This window comes from Amphiura filiformis, chromosome 11, assembly GCF_039555335.1.
Source record: "Amphiura filiformis chromosome 11, Afil_fr2py, whole genome shotgun sequence".
In the NCBI taxonomy this organism is placed as follows: domain Eukaryota; kingdom Metazoa; phylum Echinodermata; class Ophiuroidea; order Amphilepidida; family Amphiuridae; genus Amphiura; species Amphiura filiformis.
In genome coordinates this window covers 19,802,247-19,826,654 of record NC_092638.1, presented here as the reverse complement: position 1 = coordinate 19,826,654, position 24,408 = coordinate 19,802,247, and the positions used below count along the sequence as shown (strand labels likewise).

General features: G+C 36.5%; 1 protein-coding gene across 1 annotated transcript; it reads right to left on the bottom strand.

Annotated features, from left to right (window-relative positions):
• On the bottom strand, nucleotides 1-23,853 carry LOC140163536 (uncharacterized). Its single transcript, XM_072186850.1, has 2 exons — nucleotides 23,599-23,853; nucleotides 1-108 (listed from the first exon to the last, which is right to left on the bottom strand). The coding sequence occupies exons 1-2, from the start codon at nucleotides 23,851-23,853 to the stop codon at nucleotides 1-3; spliced, it is 363 nt and encodes a 120-aa protein (XP_072042951.1).
• Between the last annotated feature and the right edge of the window lie 555 nt (nucleotides 23,854-24,408).

The window sequence follows — 24,408 nt, the reverse complement described above, 5'->3', positions numbered from 1 at the left end:
TCACTTGGTATCAGTAATGAACAGATCCTCCAGAAGAACCTGGCACAGCGGCTGTCTAAGAAGATCAAAGACACATCTACTGCCGCCTGCCCACCTCATATCGATCATCTTGAAGAACACAAAGAGTTCTGTGAGTTGATTAGTTAACAGTTAAAGCTGCCGACTTGGCTAAAACTGCCGATCTCAACCATTCCATACTCAGTCTGGCATCCATGATCACAGCACTGGACAGATCACCACCACTGTTATCAACCTGGGCATCAATGTTCCTTGTATAACGAGGAGTCAAGATCTGGTGGAACTCTACACAAGAGTCGTGTCTGCATCAGCTATGCTGATTTTAAGATCACTGGACTCTAATGGTCGTTGAAGCATAGGTAACCTGCCAGCAGGAGATTGCAGACAGCAAGCCAGCCATTGTTATCTTTAACACTGACGACTTCAAGATCGATACTATAACAGGCAATGCAACAGGAGTAACAAAGGGAAATAAGAGGGTCTCGTGAACGGATTTCGTGCTCGGTGAAGGATCGAACCCATCCATTTGTCTAAAGTTGTCTAAACTTTTTGGCTCTGCGAGACACACATTCTGATGATGCATTACATCATCTAACTTTAATTGTGTGTGATTGACGTGCTGCAACCAACAGGCTTGTTGTTACATGATATCATTTGCGAAAGGACCTGACAGTGCTGACGTGGACTCAACAAGCTGTGTGAGACGATCCCTCAGCTCCCCATGTTTTACGAGGACTGTGTGGCGCTTAAAGGAGCGTCACGCTGAGTGTGTGTTGATTATGGACCGCTAACCCTGTGGTCTATTCGGGTGCTTCAGATCCACACCCCACATGCACCCATACACATTTATTTTTTTCGTGAAGAGGTCCACGCACAGATGAACGCGGGCGCTTGGGTGCCAATGGTCCCTCTGTCTCATCATCACTTTCAGAACTTGGTGGTTTACTTGAATACTGAGCCTTTTCAATCCTGTCTGAAGATGCGATTGAGATATAATGTAACATGTGATGCATGTAATGACTTCTAGACCCATATTTCCATGAAGAAGTGTTGTAAAAATCACCATATTTGTCAAGTCCTGACCAGTTTTTCGTTTTTGTTTGTAAACTCTCCCATTTACCATATTTACCTTGGGTAATAGTATGATAGGACTTAGGCCCTACACGGATTGCTACATTTCAGTAGACATTGATAAGGGATGATTTTTCTGTAGGTAACAAGCAAGCAGTGTTATAGGTGATCTATGCACTAGTCTCATAGAATAATATTTCTTTCTAAATATATATAAATGTCTTTGATGCTGCATTCATTCTCTGTTGATAGGGTGCAGAGCAAAACACACGTAGACCTGAAACCAATAACGACTAAACTCATTCAAAGAATATGAATATTATGTTTATGTAGGTGTTCGGAGGTGTATGTGTATGCCAGAATGGGGTACGGTATTCATTAGAGGCTATTATGAAGACTCTACTACTGAGAGCTCTAATTAGAGTATAGTATGAAGGCTATACGACGAATTTGAAATTTTTACCTTTCTCATCAGTTGAAAATCGGCGGCCATCTTGGATTTGAAGGTCAAAAATAGGTCAAATCATTGTTACTTGTAGTTTTTAGTGTCCATCACCCAACTCGGCATGTTGAGAGCTTGAATTAGAGCCTATTATGAAGGCTCTACGACAAATGTGAAAATTTTACCTTTCTGAGCTGAAAATCGGCGGCCATCTTGGATTTGAAGGTCAAAATAGGTCAAATCATTATTACTGGTAGTTTTAGAGTCAATCACTCAACTCGGCATGAGGAGAACTTTAATTAGAGCCTATTATGAACGCTCTACGACAAATGTGAAAATTTGACCTTTCTGAGCTGAAAATCGGCGGCCATCTTGGATTTGAAGGTCAAAAATTGGTAATATCATAAAATAGATATCAGATATGAATTCCTCGACCCAATAAACCTCAGAAAACATATACTTAACAGCATTGTAGGCCAAACCATTGAAAAAATAATTTTTAAAATGGCCGATGGCGGCCATTTTGGATTTTGGGCTCCCACGGATTCCGCTCACACTTTCGCGAGGGGCACTCCCTCTAAATTTTTTAAATTATCCTTCATAGAAGACAAATCCACTGAAAAACGAACCTTCGCAATCCACGGTCACGGAATTGCTCTAGATCACCCAACTAAAAGACACGGGTTTAATTAGTGGTAGAATGAAGGAAGTGTACAAGGTCCGAGTTCCGGTCTTCGAGTTCCGTAACTTTGAAGTGGTTGCAGCCGCAGTTAATGTATTTTATTAGTGTTATTATTAATTATTATTTTTATGACAGGAGTCATTGAACGTATAATGACTTCAGGTATTACAAAGTCGAGCTCAGTAGGATGCTTTAACAACATGCCGTAAAACGTATGTGTAATGATTTTAGCACTAAATGCTAAAATGTGCAGGGTGTTCAATAAAGGTTGCAATGTTGAAAATCACAAGACCATCCAGGTACCGTACAACAGCTACTGTTGTTCTGTTCCCTCGCATGGCTCACCTAGGATTCATTATTATTTATCAAAATATATAGCGTCGATGATTGAAATATATTTGTTCGTTTTTTATTAATTAATTAATTCATTCATTCATTCATTCATTCATTCATTCATTCATTCATTCATTTATTTATTTATTTATTTATTTATTTATTTGTTTGTTTGTTTATTTTTCATTTTCATTTTTCATTTTTCTTTCTTTTCTTTCTTTCTTTCTTTCTTTCTTTCTTTCTTTCTTTCTTTCTTCTTTTCTTTCTTTTTTCTTTTTTTCTTTCTATCTTTCTTTTTTTTCTTTTTTTCTTCTTTCTTTCTTTCTTTGTTTCTTTTTTTCTTTCTTTCTTTCTTTCTTTCTTTCTTTCTTTTTTTCTTCCTTCCTTCCTTTCTTTCTTTCTTTCTTTCTTTCTTTCTTTCTTTATTTCTTTCTTTATTTATTCATTTATCTCAATTTGAAATACATATTAGAGTTACTCTACCAGCAACATCTTTTCAGAGAATAAACTAAACAGATATGGATTACTTGTATGATAATTATTATAACAAAGTAATCAACTCGTATTTTCAACGTTACCGATAATGTAGTTTTACCTGTACACGGGCACCCGTTCATCCAAATTCGGTGCATACTATATTTGCCACTGCATACTACATCGAATATTTCAAATTCAAATTCAAATTTATTTATTTCCATATACAACAAAACGACAATATGGAGGAGTTGACCGCAAGGCCAATGAGGCCTGAATAAGCCAATCCCTAAAAGTTGTAATGTGCCCAAAAATGTACCCAAAAGTTGTCTTTTTGCAAGAGGAAAGGTATGTTTATTAAGGAAAAGGAGCAGGAGAAGAATGGGAGGAGAAAAAACATGGGGAAAAGACGATGACGAAAACGACGAAGATGAATACGACGATGACTGACGATGATGATCCAGCATGAAAAATAGAATGGTAGCAGCAATACCGTAAAACTTCGTCTACAAGCATATATATTGTTTTGATGAAAGCTAAGTTCATACGAAACTAGCGTAAATATGCCAATACAAAAGATTGGTCTTACAATAATACTTGTTCGTACATGCTTGTATCTGTCATTTATTTGCTCAAACTCCATAATGGCACCTGGATTAATTTAGCTTTCATCAGAAGCATTCTATATGCTTGTAGACAAGGTTTTACGGTATCAACTTAACAACGATGTTCCATTATTTTCATAGAATCTATAATACGAAAAGACCAACAAAAGAGGTATATAGGAAAGAGAGTAAATAAATTAAAGAATTTTCCTCTCTGCCCTAGATGGAGTTGTAAAGAATACAAGTATTTTATCAAGCTGGATGGAGGTTTTCAATGATGTACACGAAACGTGAGAATGAAGTTATTGTTGGGTCTCTTATCTCGCTTTGGGCTGTCATTACCATCTTTAAGCGACATGTGAAAACCTACACGTCGAGTTTGGATTTATATGAATGGATGAATACCTGTAGATGTATATGCTTGGAGGAACAACGTGATTTTAGTTTCCTCTTTAAACAGAGCTCTGCAAAGCTAGGGATTCAGGAGGTTCCCGGTTTGAGCTTTAAAGTAAATAAAATATCATGATAATTTTTATTTTTTTGATTCGTTGGCTCCTCTGAATTTTATGGTAGGTTTAATAGTATCAAACAGAAGTATCTGGAATTGCCATAACGTGATTTTGAATTACGCAGTAGATTTGATTAATTTGACTTATTTGAATTTGACTTGACTTAAATTACTTTGATTTGTAAGATATACAAATCGTATTTTGGAGATTAAGAAAAATATATCCAATGCTTCTCTGAAACATTTTATTTTTATTTGTTTATAATTTAGAAACATTTTATTTTTATTTATTTATTATTTATATATTTACTGCGTTTAAAATCTGCACACCCTGTGTGAAAGATTAAGTTAAGTCATGTCTTCCAATTGGAGTGTGTGGATTGCAAATTAATGTAATAACCCAATGCCAAGAACTCATCAAGAGATTGTTACAAATTATATAAAAACAACATGAATGCACAAAAAATGTAGATCTTGGCAATAGACACAAAACGGTGACAATTTACCAGGTAATTGTATGTTTATTATTCTGGCATTCCACGTAATTTGTAATTCGAGTTATTTCCGTAAAGACTCGTTTATTCCACTATAATCATTCCCCTAAAGGCGCTCTTAAATTTCGCATTTTCACGCAGAAAGTAAAATGAAATGATGACAGTCAACCAAAATAATGAGAGCGAGTATTAAATAAGAGCGCCTATAGTGAGGTGAATAACCACCCTTAACCCTTTACTCCTTAACCCTTATATTGACACTCACCTTCAAAAATTATGAAAATGGCTCGTACCTGATGAATATATCATAACGTAAATCGAAGTTAATTGAAATTGTGTGTGTCCAGGTGAGGAAGGGGGAACGGTGGGTAGGGGTGTTTGTGGGGGTGGGGAGAAGTGATCGAACCGACGCAGTTGAGTTTAATGTGCGGGATTGAATGTATAGTGGTGTGAGTGTTGATAAATTATTTTCTCAATGATAAATAAGCGATAAATTTAAATGTATACAAGTTTTTCTGTTATAGTTCTTCTGTTTAACTTTATTCATTTTTAAATAGGGATTTTGCTTTGTCGAAGCACAAAACATTATTAGCATTTTGAATTGTCCTTATTAAAATGTCTTCTTTTCATCTATATAATTTTGTGCCATTGTAGACAACGAGAAAACATAAAGAGAATGTCTCAAAAGTAACCAAAATTTATTATTACAACATATTCTCTGCTTCTACCTTCAAAACTTTTTATAGACACACTGGTGCATAAATGTAACAATTGATATTGAGACGTGTTATAAGATACCACTGAAACAATAGATAGCGTTCTATTTCATGATAGCAATTAACATATGACGTCTTGGTAAATCGATCTTATTCAAATCTTGTGATTCCAAACGAATGGGAATGGCAATTTATAACACTTTACTCGAAACATTCATTCAATTCTCTTAGAATTAATTAATCTACAAAAACGGTAAAAAGGCACGAACGTTTTATTCCCTTATCAGTTTACAAAACAAATGTTAGCAACGTACTTTTTCGACATATAGTAAGTTCATTTTGAGGAATTTCCTTTATTATTGTAATTATGCAGAGCACATGCTCACCTCTAACCATCGTGTATTTGCCTTTAAAAAAAAATATTTTGAGGGCTTTTCGAAATATCATCCTGGATAATTTTTATCTGACGTCTCACTGGAATATCTTGGTAAATAAACTGTTGGGGCCATCTGTACCTTTCTCCAAACACATAGAATCATTAATAGCCACATTAGAAAGATAGAGATGCGACACCTTTTAACTTATGGAATTCATTACACACGAAAGAGAAATAAATTTGCATAGAATGATAGTGTTGTCACGAAGCATACAATTATAAATTATTACTTTTCCTGACTCAAATCTCTATTCTGAATAGCGTGAATTCATTGCATTCATCTGATGATGATAACGCACTTGGTATTGTGTATCATTACGGATATGTCTACGTAATTCACCTTGGTCTGGGCGGACATTTTAAAAATGAATTTAGAAGAGCAGCAACGACACCACTTGCATTACATTCCAGATGTTAAATCTACATCATATGCAAAATTTGAGGAAATTCGCACGAGTCCGTTTTATTTTAGGGCCATTTGTCTATAACTGGTCTTTACATGTAGCCCTATGGAGAGAGTGCCCGTTGAGGGCGCTATAACCCCCATTTTAGGAACAAAAATGTAATTTAAAAAAAACGGACTCGTGCGAATTTTCTAAAATTTTCAGAGTATGTAGTATGAACATGTAGAAATATAATCAAGTAGTTGCCCTACCTGCTCTTCTCCGAAAAAATAAAAAGTCCTATACCTCAATGATAATGAAACCTAGCACCCGCTATGCATCGACTAAAGAATCACCGGATTTTACGAGACAGTAAGAAAAACACTAGTGCATCGAAGGAATTACCTCTCCGGGAATTCAGAACAAATAAAGCCCAACTACACCTTGTTATGTTTTGTCACTTCGCTGCCAATTATGAAGCTAATTCAAGATCGTAGATATATTGATATTATTAACAAGTTTCACCATTTGATTTCCTTAATTGTGACAGTGCATGACGTGCTGTAATATTAGCTTAAGTAGAGGGTAACTGTGTGAGACAACGAAAAGGCTGCTGAATGAAGAAGCTATGGAATAAAGTACATGTTGAATTCAAGGTTGAGGAAAATGTTTAAATTTTGAGAGTAAGAAGCAAACTGGGTCTTATTTTCTTCTAGAGATTTAAGAGTAATGTATACTCATTCAAAGATGGGGCAAAATATGAAAAACAAACATGCCTTTTTGGCATTTGGTTAACTAATAGATCACGTGGCCCACTAGAATGTGAATAAAACATTCTACATTTGTGACAAAGTAAAAATGTTTGTGACATGAGTTAAAATGTTAATTGTCGTATTTCACTATTCTCTATCTGTACTTCTCCTTCACCTTCTTCTTCCTCTTCTTTTCTTCTTCGGAAACAACTCTAGATTTTTTATTGAATGTATATAATATAGACAGACCCAATTTTCTATTGACCCATCATCTACTCTTCGCACTGTCTTGTTAACCTGTCTCGTGAAAAAGTCGCACTGGATCAGCCGGGTCGTGATTATAAATAATTTGGTCTACCGTGTCAGGTATAATAAGCACCCGGCAGTGCATATTTCCAGTAGTTTCATTGATCGACTATGTGCGATGCATTTTGACTTGTACCTTTGAATGCTTGCTGGAACGTCATGAACGTAGCATTCAACTGGTCATTTTCTTTTTAAAATGCCTAAATATCCTATGCCAAAAATCGCTTCCCCGCCTTTTTTGACCTATTAAGATATGCTTGCCCCGCCTCTTTTGGCCTGCTAAAAATTCATTGCCCCTCCCCAATAATTCATCACCCGGGGTACATCTAATTATTTCACTAGCCTTGAAATATACATTACCTTGAATTTGATGAAATAAAACTGAACTGAACTGAACTGATCTATATATACCTGGTACATGTATTCGGATATTATTGTATAAAAGAAAATATCAAAGCTGACACAAAGGGGTAAGATTTCTTTGATGTTTTTGTTTTAAAGGCGCACTGATTTTGAAGTAATGAGGTGTTGATATCAATAGAGGGGGGTTGTTACTTTTGTACTATAAAGTAGCTTTATCGTGCTATCGGGCAAAATGGTCGCGGTCCAATATCCTTTTTCCGGTAATGGTGGCATTTAAGACAAACGACCCCTAAACCTAAGCCCTAACCCCTAATCCCTAACGCTAACCTATAACCTCTAACCTCTAACCCCTAACCCTTGGCATATGGTGATGTTTCTGTCTTAAATGCCAAATCTACCCTTTTTCCAAACCTCACTCTGAATCTGTAGACTTGCATTTTCCGAACTCATGTCTAATCCCACGAGGCTTTTAACACACGGTAGGCCCTTATTAGGAAATTAGGTCAATGGCAGATTCAATATTATCTGTATCAACGTGGATTTCTCGGTATGAATGCGTTAAATGTCTCAAGGTCAATTTGTAGACATTCATATTATGCAATTGTATCTTAATTAACTAAATTATGCCAACTACAATGCTTCTTTCCCTACCTCTGACATCATACACACAATATATAGGTTTATTTAACAACATTTCAGAAATATGCCTCTATTTTTATACATGTTACAGACTTAATTTTACAGACATAATGGTATTTTAATACCATTTCAATCAAAGAAGGCAGACAAAAGGATGCGAAGAAAATGAAATGAACTAATAACACAGCTATGTTTGGCAGCTTGGTTACGCAAATTGACAATTAAATGAGCATATGACCTTGAAGATGACTCTCTCTATGTTTTGAAAACACGCATTGACTGTGAGATATTTTATAAAGCGACTTCAGCATGACTAGGAGAACTTGCTCGATATAAGCAACCACCATGATCACTGAGCCACTAGTCGACACATTTTTGTCTCTAGGTACGCCATGCAAAAAAAAACCACCATATTGATATAGAAATTCAGCAGTTTGGAGATTTTATTTTAAATTGTTTATTGCAGCAAATACACGTTTGCTGCATGTAACCTTTCATGATTTTAATTCTGTGTACTCTCTACCATGTCTACTATAAATTATTAAGCGTCAAATATCATGAAGATAAACATTTTGTGATACTTTCTGACGCCTTACTTTTTAGGTCTAGATCAAATTATTTTCCACTAAAAGTGTGCTGAAAATATTAAACGGCATACAAACGTATGTGTGCAATTTTGACTGTATGTACACTAATACTCAATGATATAATTCGGACTCAGCGTTCAATCCATTTCAGTGTAAGATAAACAAGATTAAGGATTACAAGATTAGCAAATCTATAAATAAAGCGATTGGTACGTTTATAGGACTTCATAAAAATATAAGTATTAACGGACGGAAGAATGAGCACATATGTGTATGAGTATGTGGGTAGGTGGGTGGTGTAGGTGGTGGTTGGGGTTGAGTTCAGGCCTCGAAATAAGAAAAAATCCAAGGGTCCGGAGAATTTCCAGGGTCCTCACCAATTTTCAAGGGTCCGAGACTATAGAAACAATAACTAGCAATACCTCCTGCTTGTGCACTAACATTATAGCAGTCGCAAGTTACCGTATGTCGTTGTCGACATTAAGACAACAACGGTGTATGATTTGTACTTGGAAGTTGAAATCGTCACCATTTAATGTTGTAACTTGTATTATGTGAACCAAATTTTCCAGTGGAACAACAAAAGTAGGATTATCTGCTCTAGGAAATTTGCAGGTCCGCGCCTACTTTCACGGGTATTTGACGGAAGGACGCGCCTTATTTCGAGCGCTGGTTGGGTTCTCGAGGGTGTGTCAGTATTTGCTGCCAAAGTAGGACACACTAGATTTGTTTTCCATAAAATGAGGACCTATATACCGGGATAGTACAACGGAGAATCGTCGTGCTGCATTATCGCTGCAATGGACTGTTATTAACACAGAAATGTAAAATGCAGTTGATAAGCTAGCAGATAATTATTCAAAACAATAACAGTAATGTCAGCTACTAGTACTAATGAATTCCATCGTTTACAGTTCGGCGATTTTCGTAAAAGGAGGACAGCCTAGTAAATCCGCTATAGAATAATAACATGGGTCATCTAGGTCACCGACAACAGATCTGTTGAGGTTTCACATCCACGAAATTCATGAATATACAACAATAGGGTTCCTCAAAGCAACTAATACCAGATACTTGGTGTGTTTGTTATAAAATCATATCTGTCTGACTTTTTTAATTAAACCATACAATGTGAGACATACTAAACACCAACACAGACCATGGACTTCATAATAAAGCATTGTTAATATACACCATTGTCGGTGACGTTCCAAAGACTTCTATGTCGAACATTTCAATTCAAAAGCTTTCAAAGAGAGCAAATCCATAACTTAGGTGAGCAGGAGTAAAGGGATATCCACAAACAAAATATTCGTCTGATTTTAAAGTAAAATCTGTCCTTCTTCAGCGCGACGTGGAGTCAAAGATCAATGTGTGTAAAAAGATATTGAAAACCGTGGGTGAACGTTGTGAATATTGGCGGTCTTGTCACCCATTGTATACCATTTCTTTTTATTCCGCAATTAAATCGTTCGTCTTGACTTTACTGGATAGTTCATATTTCAGTCGTTTTCTGCATGTCAATGTAGTCACAGTACGTCAACTTAGAGACCGATAATTTAAAAGGTAAAGTTTAAATTTCGCCCTCTTTGTTTGTTATCAGTACTTTAGTATCACTTAGACGACCTTTTTGGATGACATTGACGGTTAGTTTATTATTGAGTCAACTTTCTCACACCATACTTGTTTCGTCATTTCAAGTACAGTTATTACCGGCATTTTGTGGATTTTCAGTTTTTCTGGAAACTCCAAACACTCCTAAAAATGTGTTTGTTAAAACATTTTACCCAAGTTATCCAAGATTGATAACGTTGTTTAAATTTATTTTGGGTGGTTTAAGTTTAACTTACAGTTGATTAAATTCAACCAACTTTGTGTGAAATTATTTTTTACCAATACACCAAAAGTTGTGTATATGCTATTATTATTTTATCCAATTTGGTTAAAATGTGTCTTTTTTTACCAACCGTTTGGTACCAGATGAACAAGAGAGCAAATGGTTAAAATAATTTCACCCAATGCTGGTTGAATTTAATCACCTATTGATTACCTTTTAACCAGCCCAAGTAAATTTAACCAACATTGGTTAACAATATACCAATGTAGGCTATACGTTTTAACCAAAAAACATTTAACCGGCGTATTAAGAGTGTACTGACGCATGTGAGCCACTTGACAGTGTATAAATTGAGTGGCTCAGTAGAAAGAGCGGCTCATTCTATGTGAAAATAGAGGGCGCTGTTCAAAACGCAATAGAAATATGAAACATCATGAATGAAATTCAATTCAGTGGCCTTATCAATAAAATTAGAAGTGGGATTAGTATGTATTGTTCTCGGTTACAAAGGTCCCATTTTCTCAAAATGACAAAAATGCAACATGGTTGTTTTTGTACTGAGCCATTCAATTATGCACGCCTATACCACGCCACCACAGTGATGTCAAAGTTTAAGTATGCCTATCAGAAAGTGGGGAAACCTGTATACCATAATTATTTTAACGAAATAATCAAATTGTATGAGGGTGCTTTCACCCACTTGTTGCCAAGTGGAAACGTGAAACACTAACATGACTAATAATAGCAATTAACGCTCCACCTTACATCAGATATAGAAATAACAATGCCGAAAAGTATCCTAATGGATCTTTTGGCGCCCTCACAAAGTTGAGTGATTTGCTTATGTATGCTAAGGGTAAAAATTACCCATTCAATAATCAAATCATTTTAGTAGCAATGAGAAGCAAAACCAAACATTGAAAAAAGTTCAAAGACAATTATTGCTACGGTTAAATAGCATAATATCAGCTTACCTTTAAGAACACGCACAAGCAACTCAAGAAGGTACAACAAGACGTTATCAATTGATCAAAAGTGTTTTTTCCTGCACATTTTACAGTTTCCCGCCAATTTGAGCAATATCCTTGGCAGACGACACCACAGATGTCAACGGTGAAAGAAATATCATCCAGGACCAATACATGTATAAGAGATATAAAGCACAGAATGGCTGCAATAAGGCAGGAGGCTGGGCGCTGTAGATAAACTTAACAAACATAAGATATTGCTCAAAGTGCCTTGGGCTGACTAGTGGTCGCCTTCTGCGTAATATGCCGCAGCCAATTTACATTGTCAACGGTTATTTATTGCCTTTAGTTTCAAAGTTAAGCGGCCATGGTACTTGTAGTCATCTTTTCGTTCCTTGGCGTTTCATTTATTATGGTCTTCTAGCAGTTTGTTTATTTACGTTTTTCTTTCCTTTTGTCAATTTCAAATAATTACGGATCCTTAATAAATATAGTATTATGTTTGTAGCGTTTAAAATTATTGGATGTATCTTCTTGTTAGAATCTGTAGCTATGATCCTGAGGCGTCGATCCAAAATGGCGTTTATGACAGTTCCTATTATGTCATTTTTTTAATTATTATAATGTATATTTGAAATAATGAACAGCACTAATAAAACATGTGTGGCGAACGATTGTCGAAAGCTTTCTAAAAACAAAGAAACTTCAACAACAAGAACAAAACAGATGACCAATGGTCATCTGTTTTGTCATTGACCATACTGCGTGGTATGGCTTCAGTTTTGAAGGCCGTGTAGCAATCCTGGGGTTAGCAATCATGCCATTCGTTTTGGAGAAGATTATTATCGATATAATGCCCATCAAATGACGAGTTATCATATTATGAAAAGAAGAGGGGAGGTTCCATGAGTTACTGGTGGAATATTTGAAGTGATCAACCCATCGATCCAAATTCCCGCAAACCTATGCTTTCACCCATAATTCTACCGTGAAGTAGTTCTTGATATTTCATTATTAAAGAGCTTATAATGACTACTGGATATCTTCAATATCTTTTATGATCGCAAAGGATTGATTTCATCTAACGTTGCACGACTGACTCAATTTAGCTTCTTGAAGTCCAATTTGGCACCAGTGACACTAAAAAGAAACGGGGTTCCCGTCAGTGTTTCAACTAATTGTTGTATCATATAAGGTCAGGTTTATTCCATATTGGAGTAGCTTGGAGTACTTGTCTTCATTTTGGTTTCGCTGACGCCAAATTATAATTAGTTTCGCCAAAGCAGCATCTACGTCAAAATGAAATCATTGACTCCGTGTGATGCCCACAACACTATCTGCTCTTAATGCTGCTTTCTGATGCCATAACGCGACGTCTAACTTGCTTTATTGTACACGCTTTACCAATTGATATCTGCCTACGTATTGAACCAGTGTTTTCACATAATCTTTTTAATTAGGATTCGATGTGTCGTATAAATATCTGTACAATTGACAAGATCTTAGATTGGATTAAACTTCTCATTCACAATGCAATTCTATAAAGCTCCTGGATACATTAAGATGCTCACTGTAACCAACATAAATTGTATTTCTTGTTGTAACTTTGACACCATGTCTTTGATGTATATCGTTCATCAGCCCTACATTTCTCTATCGCATGGAGGGTTAAACGGAAAAGAGTTCGTTTACACAAAAGTTCAATATGCCGTTACTTTCACAGAGTCTTTTCGACAATGTTTGTACTTCATGTATGACTCACAAAGACACGGGTTTAATTAGTGGTAGAATGAACTAAGTGTACAAGGTCCGAGTTCTGGTCTTCGAGTTCCGTAACTTTGAAGTGGCTGCAGCCGCAGTTAATGTATTTTATTAGTGTTATTATTAATTATTATATTTATGACAGGAGTCATTGAACGTATAATGACTTCAGGTATTACAAAGTCGAGTTCAGTAGGATGCTTTTACAACATGCAGTAAAATGTATGTGTAAATTGTAATAAGTTTAAGTGAAAGTTTAAATATGCAGGGTGTCCTAAGAAATGATACAATGTAGAAAACAATCAAGGCACCTTCGCATGGCTCCTACAGCTAGGTTGCATTATCATTTATCAAAATATAAAACAAACCTATACTGGTATTTATATGGAAGACCCCTAAAATCTGTGGATCCGTGTCAATATTCTTTTAGCACGGTGTAAATAGAAATAACTTTCCCGTAGGACGGAGTAATTTTGTTATCAAAAAATTTCATAGCAGAATCGTGAATTTGTTAATGTTTTTAATCGCTGCAATAGAGGGTGCGGAAAATACAGGTAAATTATAAAGTGATGTTAGCTACACTCATAGAAATTGTTCGTTGGCATTACTCAGTAAGTTGATGTAAGTCGTTGCGTCAACTTTCCGAGTAATGTCAACGCGTACAATTTTGAGTAACGCTGACTCGATATCATTATGTTGGTCGCATTCATTTGCACTTACTTTATTGAGTTGTTACAACTCAGAAAATAAAACTAGGTTAGCATACTTTTCTAGAGGTGTGCTATAGTATACAAAATTTTGCACTGATTACAAAAATAAATATTTGAATACTGCTAATTGTGCAGAAAATGATCCAATTACGTGAATTATTTAAGTAACAAAGTACTAAATTGGAATAACTCAAAACAGTCAGTACCAGTAACTTAATATGAACGAGTTACATCAACCTACATGTTGAGTTACAATAACCCAACTAATTAGTTCTTTGAACCTTGTTTATTTTTCTAAGTTCCCTGAACTTGAATTCAGAAGTTGGCATTACTTAAAAAGTTGACGCAACGACTTACATCAACTTTTTAAGTAATGCCAACAAAGTTGATTAGTTGACGGAACTTTTGAGCTTTTTCAGCATTTTTAAGTTCGGATAACTAAAATGAATTTTGTTTTGCCAACTTTTACACTATTTTTGAGTTGTGCAAACTTACTCCTTTTGAATTGCGCCAACAAGGCGAACAAGTCATTTCTATGAGTGTATAGCACTAATGACCCGGAGGGGGTTCTCCCTGGTTAAAGTTTTGCGGAGTTTGCCACGGTTGGGGAACCTTTTCAACGATTTTGGTATATCGGTGGGCGGATTTTCAGTGAAAACAAATTCGGCCAATTGGGAGCATTTGGGCAAAAGTGCACTTACAGGCATCTATTTTGGGCAACATTTGATGCTATTTGGGTGCTTTTGTGAAACATCGGCATACTGATGATGGTTGCAAACATCCAAAAGTTCGTGTAGAGAAAGTCAACATGTGCAAATCTGCGTGGCACCTCCCCGTACAATTTTTTTCGAAGAACTCGCGGGTCAATGAATTCTATAATGTAAGGGGTACTATTCTTAAAAGGAGGGTAGTAAACATTTCACAGCGCTAAATAACGTGTGTCATCTAGGTCACCGGGTTAACAGATCTGTTGAGGTTGAACAAAATTGAACAATAGGTTCCTCAATGGGCCCAAAGTGTTACCAAATACTTGGCGAGTTTGTTATGAAATCATATCTGTCTGACTTCTTTAATTAAACTATACAATATGAGCCATACCAGACACCAACACAGAACATGGACTTGATAATAAGGCATTGTATATACACCATTGTAAGTTCGTTCCAAAGACTTGGATGGTAAACATTTCGATCCAAAGAGAAAGTAGGTGAGCAGGAGAAAAGGGACTGTATTCACAAACAAAATATTCGTCTCATTTGAAAGTAAAATTTGTCCTTCTTGGACGCGATGTGGAGTCAAAGATCAATAAAAACCATGGGTGAACGTTGTGAATATTGGCGGTCTTGTCACCTATTGTATAACATTTCTTTTATTCCGCAATGAAATCGTTCGTCTTGACTTTACTGGATAGTTCTTATTTCAGTCGTTTTCTGCATGTCAATGCTGTCATTAAAACTCAAAAACCGATAATTTAAGGGTAATTAAAGTTTAAATATCGCCCTTTTTGTTTGTTATCACTCCTTTAGTATCACTCAACGTTGAAAGAAATATTACCCAGGACCAATGCAAGAGATATAAAGCAGAGAATGGCTGCAATAAGGCAGAATGCTGGGCGCTATAGATCAACTTAACAAACATAAGATATTGCTCAAAGTGCCTTGGGCTGACTAGCGGTCGCCTTCTGCGTGATATGCCGCAGCCAATTTACATCGTCAACGGTTATTTATTGCTTTTAGTTTAAACTTTATCCGGCAATGGTACATGTGGTCACCTTTTTTTTTGTTCCTAAGCGTTTCATTTTGCATGGTCTTTTAACAACTTGTTTATTATTTTACGTTTTTCTTTTCGTTTTAAATCAAAAATCACTTCCGATAGTATTTAAAAAAGTTTGTAGCGTATTATTATTGCATATATCTTCCTGTTTGAATCTTAAGCAACGATCCAAATCGCGTTCTTGAAAGTGCCCATTATTTCCATTTTTATGTGCACTTGCCAAAATGAACAGCAATAACAAATTATGTGACGAATGATTGTTGAAAGATACTAAAGCTTTCAAAAAAGAAGAAGCATAAACAACAAGAACATCAAGAAAAAAAAAGAAGATAAATATGATATACGTGCTCATATTTTTAAAGGAGGGGATACGATTGTCCTCTAATAGGGAAATTACATACAGTCAGGAAGAAATCAGAGGATGATTTAAGCACTTCCCACCACGCCACTGTGTTGACTTGCGGTTAGCACAGCTGTGTGAGTGAACATGACACCACTGCGCGCACATTGCATTGACGGACATGGTTAAATTTGAATTTGGACTAATATATTTACAATAAAAACGCATTCACAATGCTAGTCGATTTCACATTTTATGTTACCTACAGAAGGTGTGAATTATCCTTCATGCATACATCACTTTAGATCTGATATCGACCAAGTAATAATGACACACGCATAATTTTTAAACAACATCTTTTGCACAGAATTCAATGGGATTTGAAAAGTAAAGTGGCAGTTGAAACTCTGGTGATAACACGTTTGCAGTGCATGATGGGGCTTCCTTAAATCATCCTCTGGGAAGAAATCGAGGTCATTACATCATTTATTACCCAGTTTGCCTTCAGTTGGGGAAAGGGCCTCAGTTGACTTGAGGAAACCGAGATTCGTGAGTCTGGTTGTGCCTCTTTTATGGCTTTCATGAAATCTGTGTTTTGCCTTTTGAAATTCACATAAAGTTGGTAGCTAAGACGAAGTACGTGTATTTCATAAGCCAAGAAATGATTAACGTTCAACAAAATATCATCATGACAACTGAAATTGGGACTTTTCACTCACGTATTTCATGCTCACCAAGATCAAAGTTTCTTCAGAAACCCGTGACCAACGCGCTACGAGATCCGCCACTTTTGGACATTTTTCAATAAATTAAACCATTTTTGAAAGTTAAATACAGAAAAAAAATGCGTTCAGGAAATAAAAGCAATGACGTGGCGATGCAACATTTCAATAACATAAATAGTATGACTACATTTTAATCCATGCAGGTTTGGAGGTATATTAAAGTGTAGCAATCGTAATTATCATCAAGTATTTATAAGATATCCATCAAAAGACTTGCAACAAGGCTATAGTCATAATAAATTTGAAGGGGGAGGGGAGGTTCCATGAGTTACTAGTGAAATACTTGAAGTGATCAACCCATCGAAAGCGTGACACAATGTCAATGTCCTTAAGCTATACTATCCAATAGGCATTTATCATTGAAAAATTGTGAAATAATGAGGCTATATGTGGCTAGCTAAACGATGTTTCTGAGAGTCAAATCGGTCTATATTCACTAGTGGAAATTGTAAAATGAGAATTCTTTCAAAGCGATGAGAATTGGACAAAACTATGAGAATTGAAATTTTCTCATCCAAATGAATGAGAAATACTAATTCACCTGTCAACAACCTGTCACAGATGGTCGTTTGACACTGAAATTAATGTGAGCTTCAATTTTCTCATAAGGAATTAGTATGATTACTTTGTTTTGATGCAAAACACCTACATTGCGTTATTTGTGTCCAAATAGGTTAATGTAAAATCTAAGGAAGCCATAACCAGTATCTTGAGACTTTGCTAATTTTAATCTATAATCTCACAGATTTTATTATTGATCATAATTTTTTTTAAACAAATTTAAATCGATAAACTGCGCCGTCGTAGGTGTCATCTTAGATTTTAAAAAGGGATAAAGAACAGAATTTTAAAGGAAAAAAAATCGGCGACAATTGGACTCGAACTCTAGACCTCATGATCGCAAGGCATTAACGAAACCATTACACTGCAGTAGGGCCGTTGTTAGTCGTGCAGAGTTATTTATAATAAGTATAACAGGTTGATGGCCGAACGGTCGACACAAACCATGATGCAGTCATGTCTACAGTAGAATTCATCTCGACCTTTGCAGGACTTAAACCCCATAAAAGCTATTAAACCAAGATAACACTCATTGAAGCAGCTCAGCTGATTAAATCAGATCTTCTCTGGTTGTGCACAAGTGTCTGTTTTACATGTGCGACATCGCAATAACGCTGGTATTATAGCTTCAGTTGGGTAACCGATTATAAAGGAACCGAAAGGAAACAATGGTATGTGTACCTTTGTTCACGAAATGAGACAATGACCTGCTTTTTTGTTAACCAGCATTCTTCAAAATGAGCAACATAATGATTGTTGACTTAACACGGTTTGGAAATAATTTCTTCATATTTTTGGTGTTATCTGTCGTTTACATATCCTTCCTAAAACACAAAAGTGCGACCCTCTCCAAACATCTAAATTAGCTAAAAATTTAGGACATGTTACAAAACTATATTTTCTAGAACCTATTTAGAATAGTTTAAATGTAGCTTGTACTTGTGGCATCCTTCAGAACGGAGCGGTCCGTTACCAATATAGCTCAATATTTTCGGTCAAATCTCCATTCAATTAACACGGGGAGTTGGCTAGCTATGAGCTAGCTATGCTTTGCCCTCACTCATATTCTACGAAAGTGCGACCCCTTCTGAACATCTAACCTAGCTGTAATTTTAGGTCATGTTATAGAAATATATTTGCTAGAAGTTTGGAGAATAGTTAAAATATTAGCCGGTTATTTTTCACACAGTGATGTTAACTAGGCAATGCCCATATACCTATAACATACACTGTTTGTAGAGGTCACGCGTCAATGGTGAGAGCACTGTGTATTGTGTATAGGAAAACGGACAGTAACTGCAGTATGCAGTGTTAAAAGAAATTAATGTAATTTTCTATATTTTTATATTTTTATATTTTGTCGACCGTGAGGAAAGTGCACGAATCAAAATTCCAAGTTTATTTTCTTAACCCTAAATACATTGCCAACAAATATATTCGTAGTAAACCGATACAATTATGTCTATTTGAGACGTTTCAGTTCAGTTTTGTACTACGCCACGGGCCATACGTACATTGAATAACTTAATATACATTACAAATCGATTAAATGTTCATAGAGTTCCTCGTGTTGCAACGGTAGAGGAGGATCTGACTTTTAAACTATAGGCTATATTGAGGGTCATGGGTTCGAATCTTCTGTAGTGCTATTTATTATTATTATTACTTTTCCTCTTCTCTTCTATTTTATCTCAACTTATTTATTCAATTTATACAACTGCATTATCGGCATATATTTATACCAAAGATCTATGAGTGGATTGGAAGGTGAGCGGGTCTTTTGGTGAATCTCAATTCTTTCTTTCTTTTCCTTTCTTTCTTTCTTTTTTTTCTTTCTTTCTTTCTTTCTTTCTTTCTTTTTCTTTTTCTTTCTTTCTTTCTTTCTTTCTTTCTTTCTTTCTTTCTTTCTTTCTTTCTTTCTTTCTTTCTTTCTTTCTTTCTTTCTTTCTTTCTTTCTTTCTTTCTTTCTTTCTTTCTTTCTTTCTTCCTTTCTTCCTTTCTTTCTTTCTTTCTTTCTTTCTTTCTTTCTTTCTTTCTTTCTTTCTTTCTTTCTTTCTTTCTTTTTCACATTGCCAATTTACACTTCTTCTGTATTGCATATTTATTAAATGTCTGTTTTTGAAATATTAAATGAATAAATCTTGATTGATTGATTTCTATTTCCATGTATCAATGCTTGGGTTTTCTTCAACATGTTCAATTTTATATATATATATATTATTATAGAAATTCATAGGCCTAATGCATATGCATATTTCGCAACCTCGGTTCATAAAACCGTCCATATGAAGTTCGCCATATGATATTTTATTTGTATAATTTCCAGCCTATTTTGAATCCCCTCCCTCCCCCACCAACCAATGTTGGAGCAAACATATACATGATATAGCACATTTAAAAAATGCGGTGTTTGGTGTACAACATTGAATAAGGGGGCGGGGGGGGGGGAAGTCATTGAACCGTGGATGTGTCACAGCAAATTTGCACTTGATTGTAGCTATATACAAGATATACAGAACGTCAGAATGACGGTTGAAACTTAAATTTCCTAATTTAAAACAATGTGACAGGTGGTTGACACTCTAATTAGTATTTCTCGTTCATTTGGATGAGAAAATTTCGATTCTCATACTTTTGTCCAATTCTCATCGTTTTGAAATAATTCTCATTACAATTTTTCTACTAGTGATTCACGCAAGCAAACCTATGCTGGCACCTCTTTGTCATTGGATAAGAGCTTCACCATAGTTGAGGAACTATGGTGAAGCTCTTTGGATAAAGAGCTTCACCAAGTCATTGGATAAGAGCTTCACCATAGTGACAACTGGATATCTTCAAGATCTTTCATAATCGCACAGGATTGAAATCATATGTTGACACTATGGAGAACCAGTCAAATGGCATCATAAAGTGACAAGAATTTCAATCTGAAGTCATGGACGCTGGTTTCGAGTCACTGACTCCAATTCGGCGTCATAAAGTCTAATTTGGCACCAGTGACGCCAAAACGAAATGGAGGTCCCATATTATTGTTTGAACTAATTGTTGAACCATAGGCATATTGGAATAGATACATTGAGTGTTTGTCTGCATTTTGTTCTCGCCGGTAGCTCCGGGTGACGCTAGGATGTCAGATGAAAGTTAGTGACGCGAAAGCAGCGTCCATGACGTCAAAATGAAATCATTGATTCCATATGATGTCACACGACACTATCTGACGCAAAATATGATGCTTTCTGATGTCATTTAACGCCGTCTTACCTTCTCTATTGTACACGCTTTACCTTTTGAAGTCTGCGTGTTACACCAGTGTCTTCACAGAATCCAGATTTATTTTGGATTCGATATGCGTCGTATAAATATCTACCACTAAGAATTAACTTTTCATTTATAATGCAATACTATATGCCCTTGGACACATTAAGACGTTGCACATAGTCGACTATTTCAACTTATTATAAACGGAAATAAGTGATCAAATTTAAACTTAGTACCACTTTGTATCACTGGGATCGACATAAACCATATTTCTTGTTGTACTTCGAACTATGTCTTTGATATACACGTACTTATATCATCGATAAAAAATTATTGTTTCACCAGCCCTACATTTCTCTGTCGCAAGGAGGGTTATACGGAATAGAGTTGGCTTACATGCAAAAGTTCAATAATGCCGTTACAGTCATCCGTCACAGAGTCTTTTCGACAATGATTGTACTTCATGTATGACTCATAAAGACACGAGTTTAATTAGTGGTAGAATGAAGGAAGTGTACAAGCTCCGAGTTCCGGTCTTCGAGTTCCGTAACTTTGAAGTGGTTGCAGCCGCAGTAAATGTATTTTATTAGTGTTATTATTAATTATTATTTTTATGACAGGAGTCATTGAACGTATAATGACTTCAGGTATTACAAAGTCGAGTTCAGAAGGATGCTTATCAACGTGCAGTAAAACTTATGTGTAATAATTTTAGTACTGAAAGCTTAAATTTGCAGGGTGTCCCAATTAAAGGTTGCAATGTAGAAAAATCACAAGACCATCCAGACACCGTACAAATGTTATTCTATTCCCTTGCATGGCTCCTACACCTAGGCATACTGTAAAAATTTCCAAAAAACCAGCGAAGGTAAAATTGGCCTTTATAATTACTGACAATTGAGGTTATAGCGCACTCAACGGGCACAAAATTATTCTGGTAACTGGACTTGTCAAAAACAAAGAAAATAAAAAGAAAATTGTTGCCAACTTCTAGGTTTCGCGCCATTTTGATAGGCCATATCTTGAGAAGCGGATGTCTGCATGATTGAAACACAAATTTGTAATTTATAGGGCAATAGCTTTCACTTTTTTTTACTTGACTTACTTGACTTACCTGCACAGGACGTTGTGTCCCTTTGTCCCCTGCCAAGTAGGCCCCCTAAGCCTCCTCCATTAGCTTCCATTCAGTTCTGTCTGTTACTTTAATATGTCTTTGCTTCATGTGGGGTCATTCCAAGGTCCCTCTGTATTTGGTTCTGGTTGGTGGATGACCTGGTGATCTTTTCTTGCTGAAGTCATTAATGTAGGCTTGGTGGGGAAGCCGATGTTGAGGCATCCTGAAGATATGCATTTCAAACGTCCCCGGCAGATAACATCGTTGATGGAGCTAGTGATGTTGAGACTCTGTCTGATTGAATTGTTGCGGATTTTGTCAAGTAGGGAAACTCCAAGCATTGCCCTAAGGCATCGCATTTTTAAAACACCCAGTCTGTGTCGATATCGGATTCACGTAACGCCCAGGATTCTGACCCAGGTGGCAATAGGGAGGCCGAGGATGAGCGACTGGTAGATCCTTACTATCAGCGATCTGGTGATGTCATGGTTAGACCAGATGGTATTTTTCAATCTACCAAATGCCCAGGCTGCCAACTTTGTGCGACGTTTAATATCCTCTTCTACTGAGTACACACTACTACCCAGAAAGACGAAGTTATTTACTTTGTCAATGGGCATTTGGTTCAGCATGATATATCTTGGATCGTCAGACATGATTTTTGCCCGGTGGGGTCACTCAACTTGCAATACTGACCGCAAGATCGTTACCAAAATCGCGGTAAAAGGGGTAATTTTTAGGGCTTGTCCGCGGACAAAATTGTCCGTGAAATTGGAAAAATAGGGGTGTTTTATCGCACAAATGTCCGCGAAATTGAAAAAAAAGGGAATCTTAATATTTTCTCCGGATCCCGTGGATAGCTGGTCAGATAAATAAATCACAGGAATAAATTTGGTTTCCTACTTCGTATATTGTTCTCGGTTCTATATATTTCGTGCGTAGACTTAGCAAAGATTCGCGGAAATTTTGCAATAGCCACGGGAAGGCTCTATATGCAATAGCTCGTTTTGTTAATGATTTCGGAATATTTTGGAGTACGTGAAAATAAGACTGTGGAATAAAGACTCCTCACCTCACCTCACCAGGCTGTGTTCGACCATTGTTGGACGTAGCCCTCTTCATGATTCTTCCACTGTTCTCTGTCTCTTGCATTTCTTGTCCATGTAGGTCCCATGTAGGCAGCAATGTCATCACGCCACCTCCTCTTCTGTCTTCCTCTTGATCTTTTCCCTGTTCTTGGTTGCCATTCTGTAAGCCCGGTCTGTAAGCCGTTTAGTCCATCTGTTATCTTCCCTTCTTGCAAGGTGACCTGCCCATCTCCATTTCGCTTCTTTGAGTTTCACCATAATGTCTTTGACTTGAGTTTGACGTCTTATTTCAGTGTTCTTAATTTGATCCCTTAAGGTAATGTGTAGCATCTTCCTTTCCATTGCTCTTTGGGCTGTTTGTAATTTCTGTTCCAGGTACTTGGTTGTTGTCCATGTTTCTGCCCCATATGTCATAGTTGGCAATACACACTGGTTGAACATTCTACTTCTCAGATACATTGGTAAATTTTTATCACATAGAATGTCCTTGAATCTTCCAAAGCAACTCCAACCTGCCTTTATTCTGATCAAAGCTTCTTCCCTGGTGTTGTCCTCCATCTTCACTGTTTGGCCGAGATATTTGTAACCATTCACCTTTTCGATAACATCGCCTTCAACTACAATGACATCCTCTGACAGGTAGTTTGTCATATATTTTGTTTTGCCCTTGTGTATGTTCAGTCCAATCTTTTTACTTCCTTTATTCAGATCATTTAACTGGACCTCCATATCCTTTACTGATCTTGTCACCAAAGCTACATCATCTGCGAATCTCAGATCTGTTAGCTTCTCGTCATCTATGTTGATCCCTCTCTCCTGTAGGTTCAGCTTTCTGAATATATCTTCCATTGCTGTAGTGAATATTTTGGGGGATATTGTGTCTCCCTGTCTCACACCACGCTTAATTCGGATTGTTTTTGAAACATCGTTTTCAATGTGGATTTTGGCTGTGGCATTTGTGTATATGTCCTCGAGAATTTGGACATAACCTTCATTGACTCCAACTTTACGTAGTGCTGTAAAGAGGTCTTTATGTTCCACTGAGTCAAAGGCCTTCTCATGATCATAGTCTATGTATCCAATGCATAGCTTCAAATTATATTCATTTGCCTTCTTAATAAGTTGGTTGATGGCATGCAGATGGTCTACTGTTGAATATCCACTTCTGAAGCCTGCCTGTTCTCTTGATTGGTTTTCATCAAGCACTCCTTTAATTCTGTTCTGTATTATCTTTGTGAAAATTTTGTAAACATGTGATAACAGGCTGATAGGAATAGGCTGGAATAAAGACTCGCTGAGCACCAAAACATGACGACGAATCTACCCTGATAACACAATGCCGTCGGCCCGAAGTCGGCAAGGGGTCGGGGTCCTGCTGAAGTAGTCGGGCGGACATCGGCCCTA

What these genes read in the sequence shown, in the direction of transcription:
- LOC140163536 (XM_072186850.1), bottom strand. Translation starts at nt 23,853, where the DNA reads ATGGAAGATATATTCAGAAAGCTGAACCTACAGGAGAGAGGGATCAAC. An exon ending in AAGGCGATGTTATCGAAAAG is followed by an intron (nt 109 to 23,598) that starts GTGAATGGTTAC and finishes GTGTTCTTCAAG; the next exon opens with ATGATCGATATGAGGTGGGC.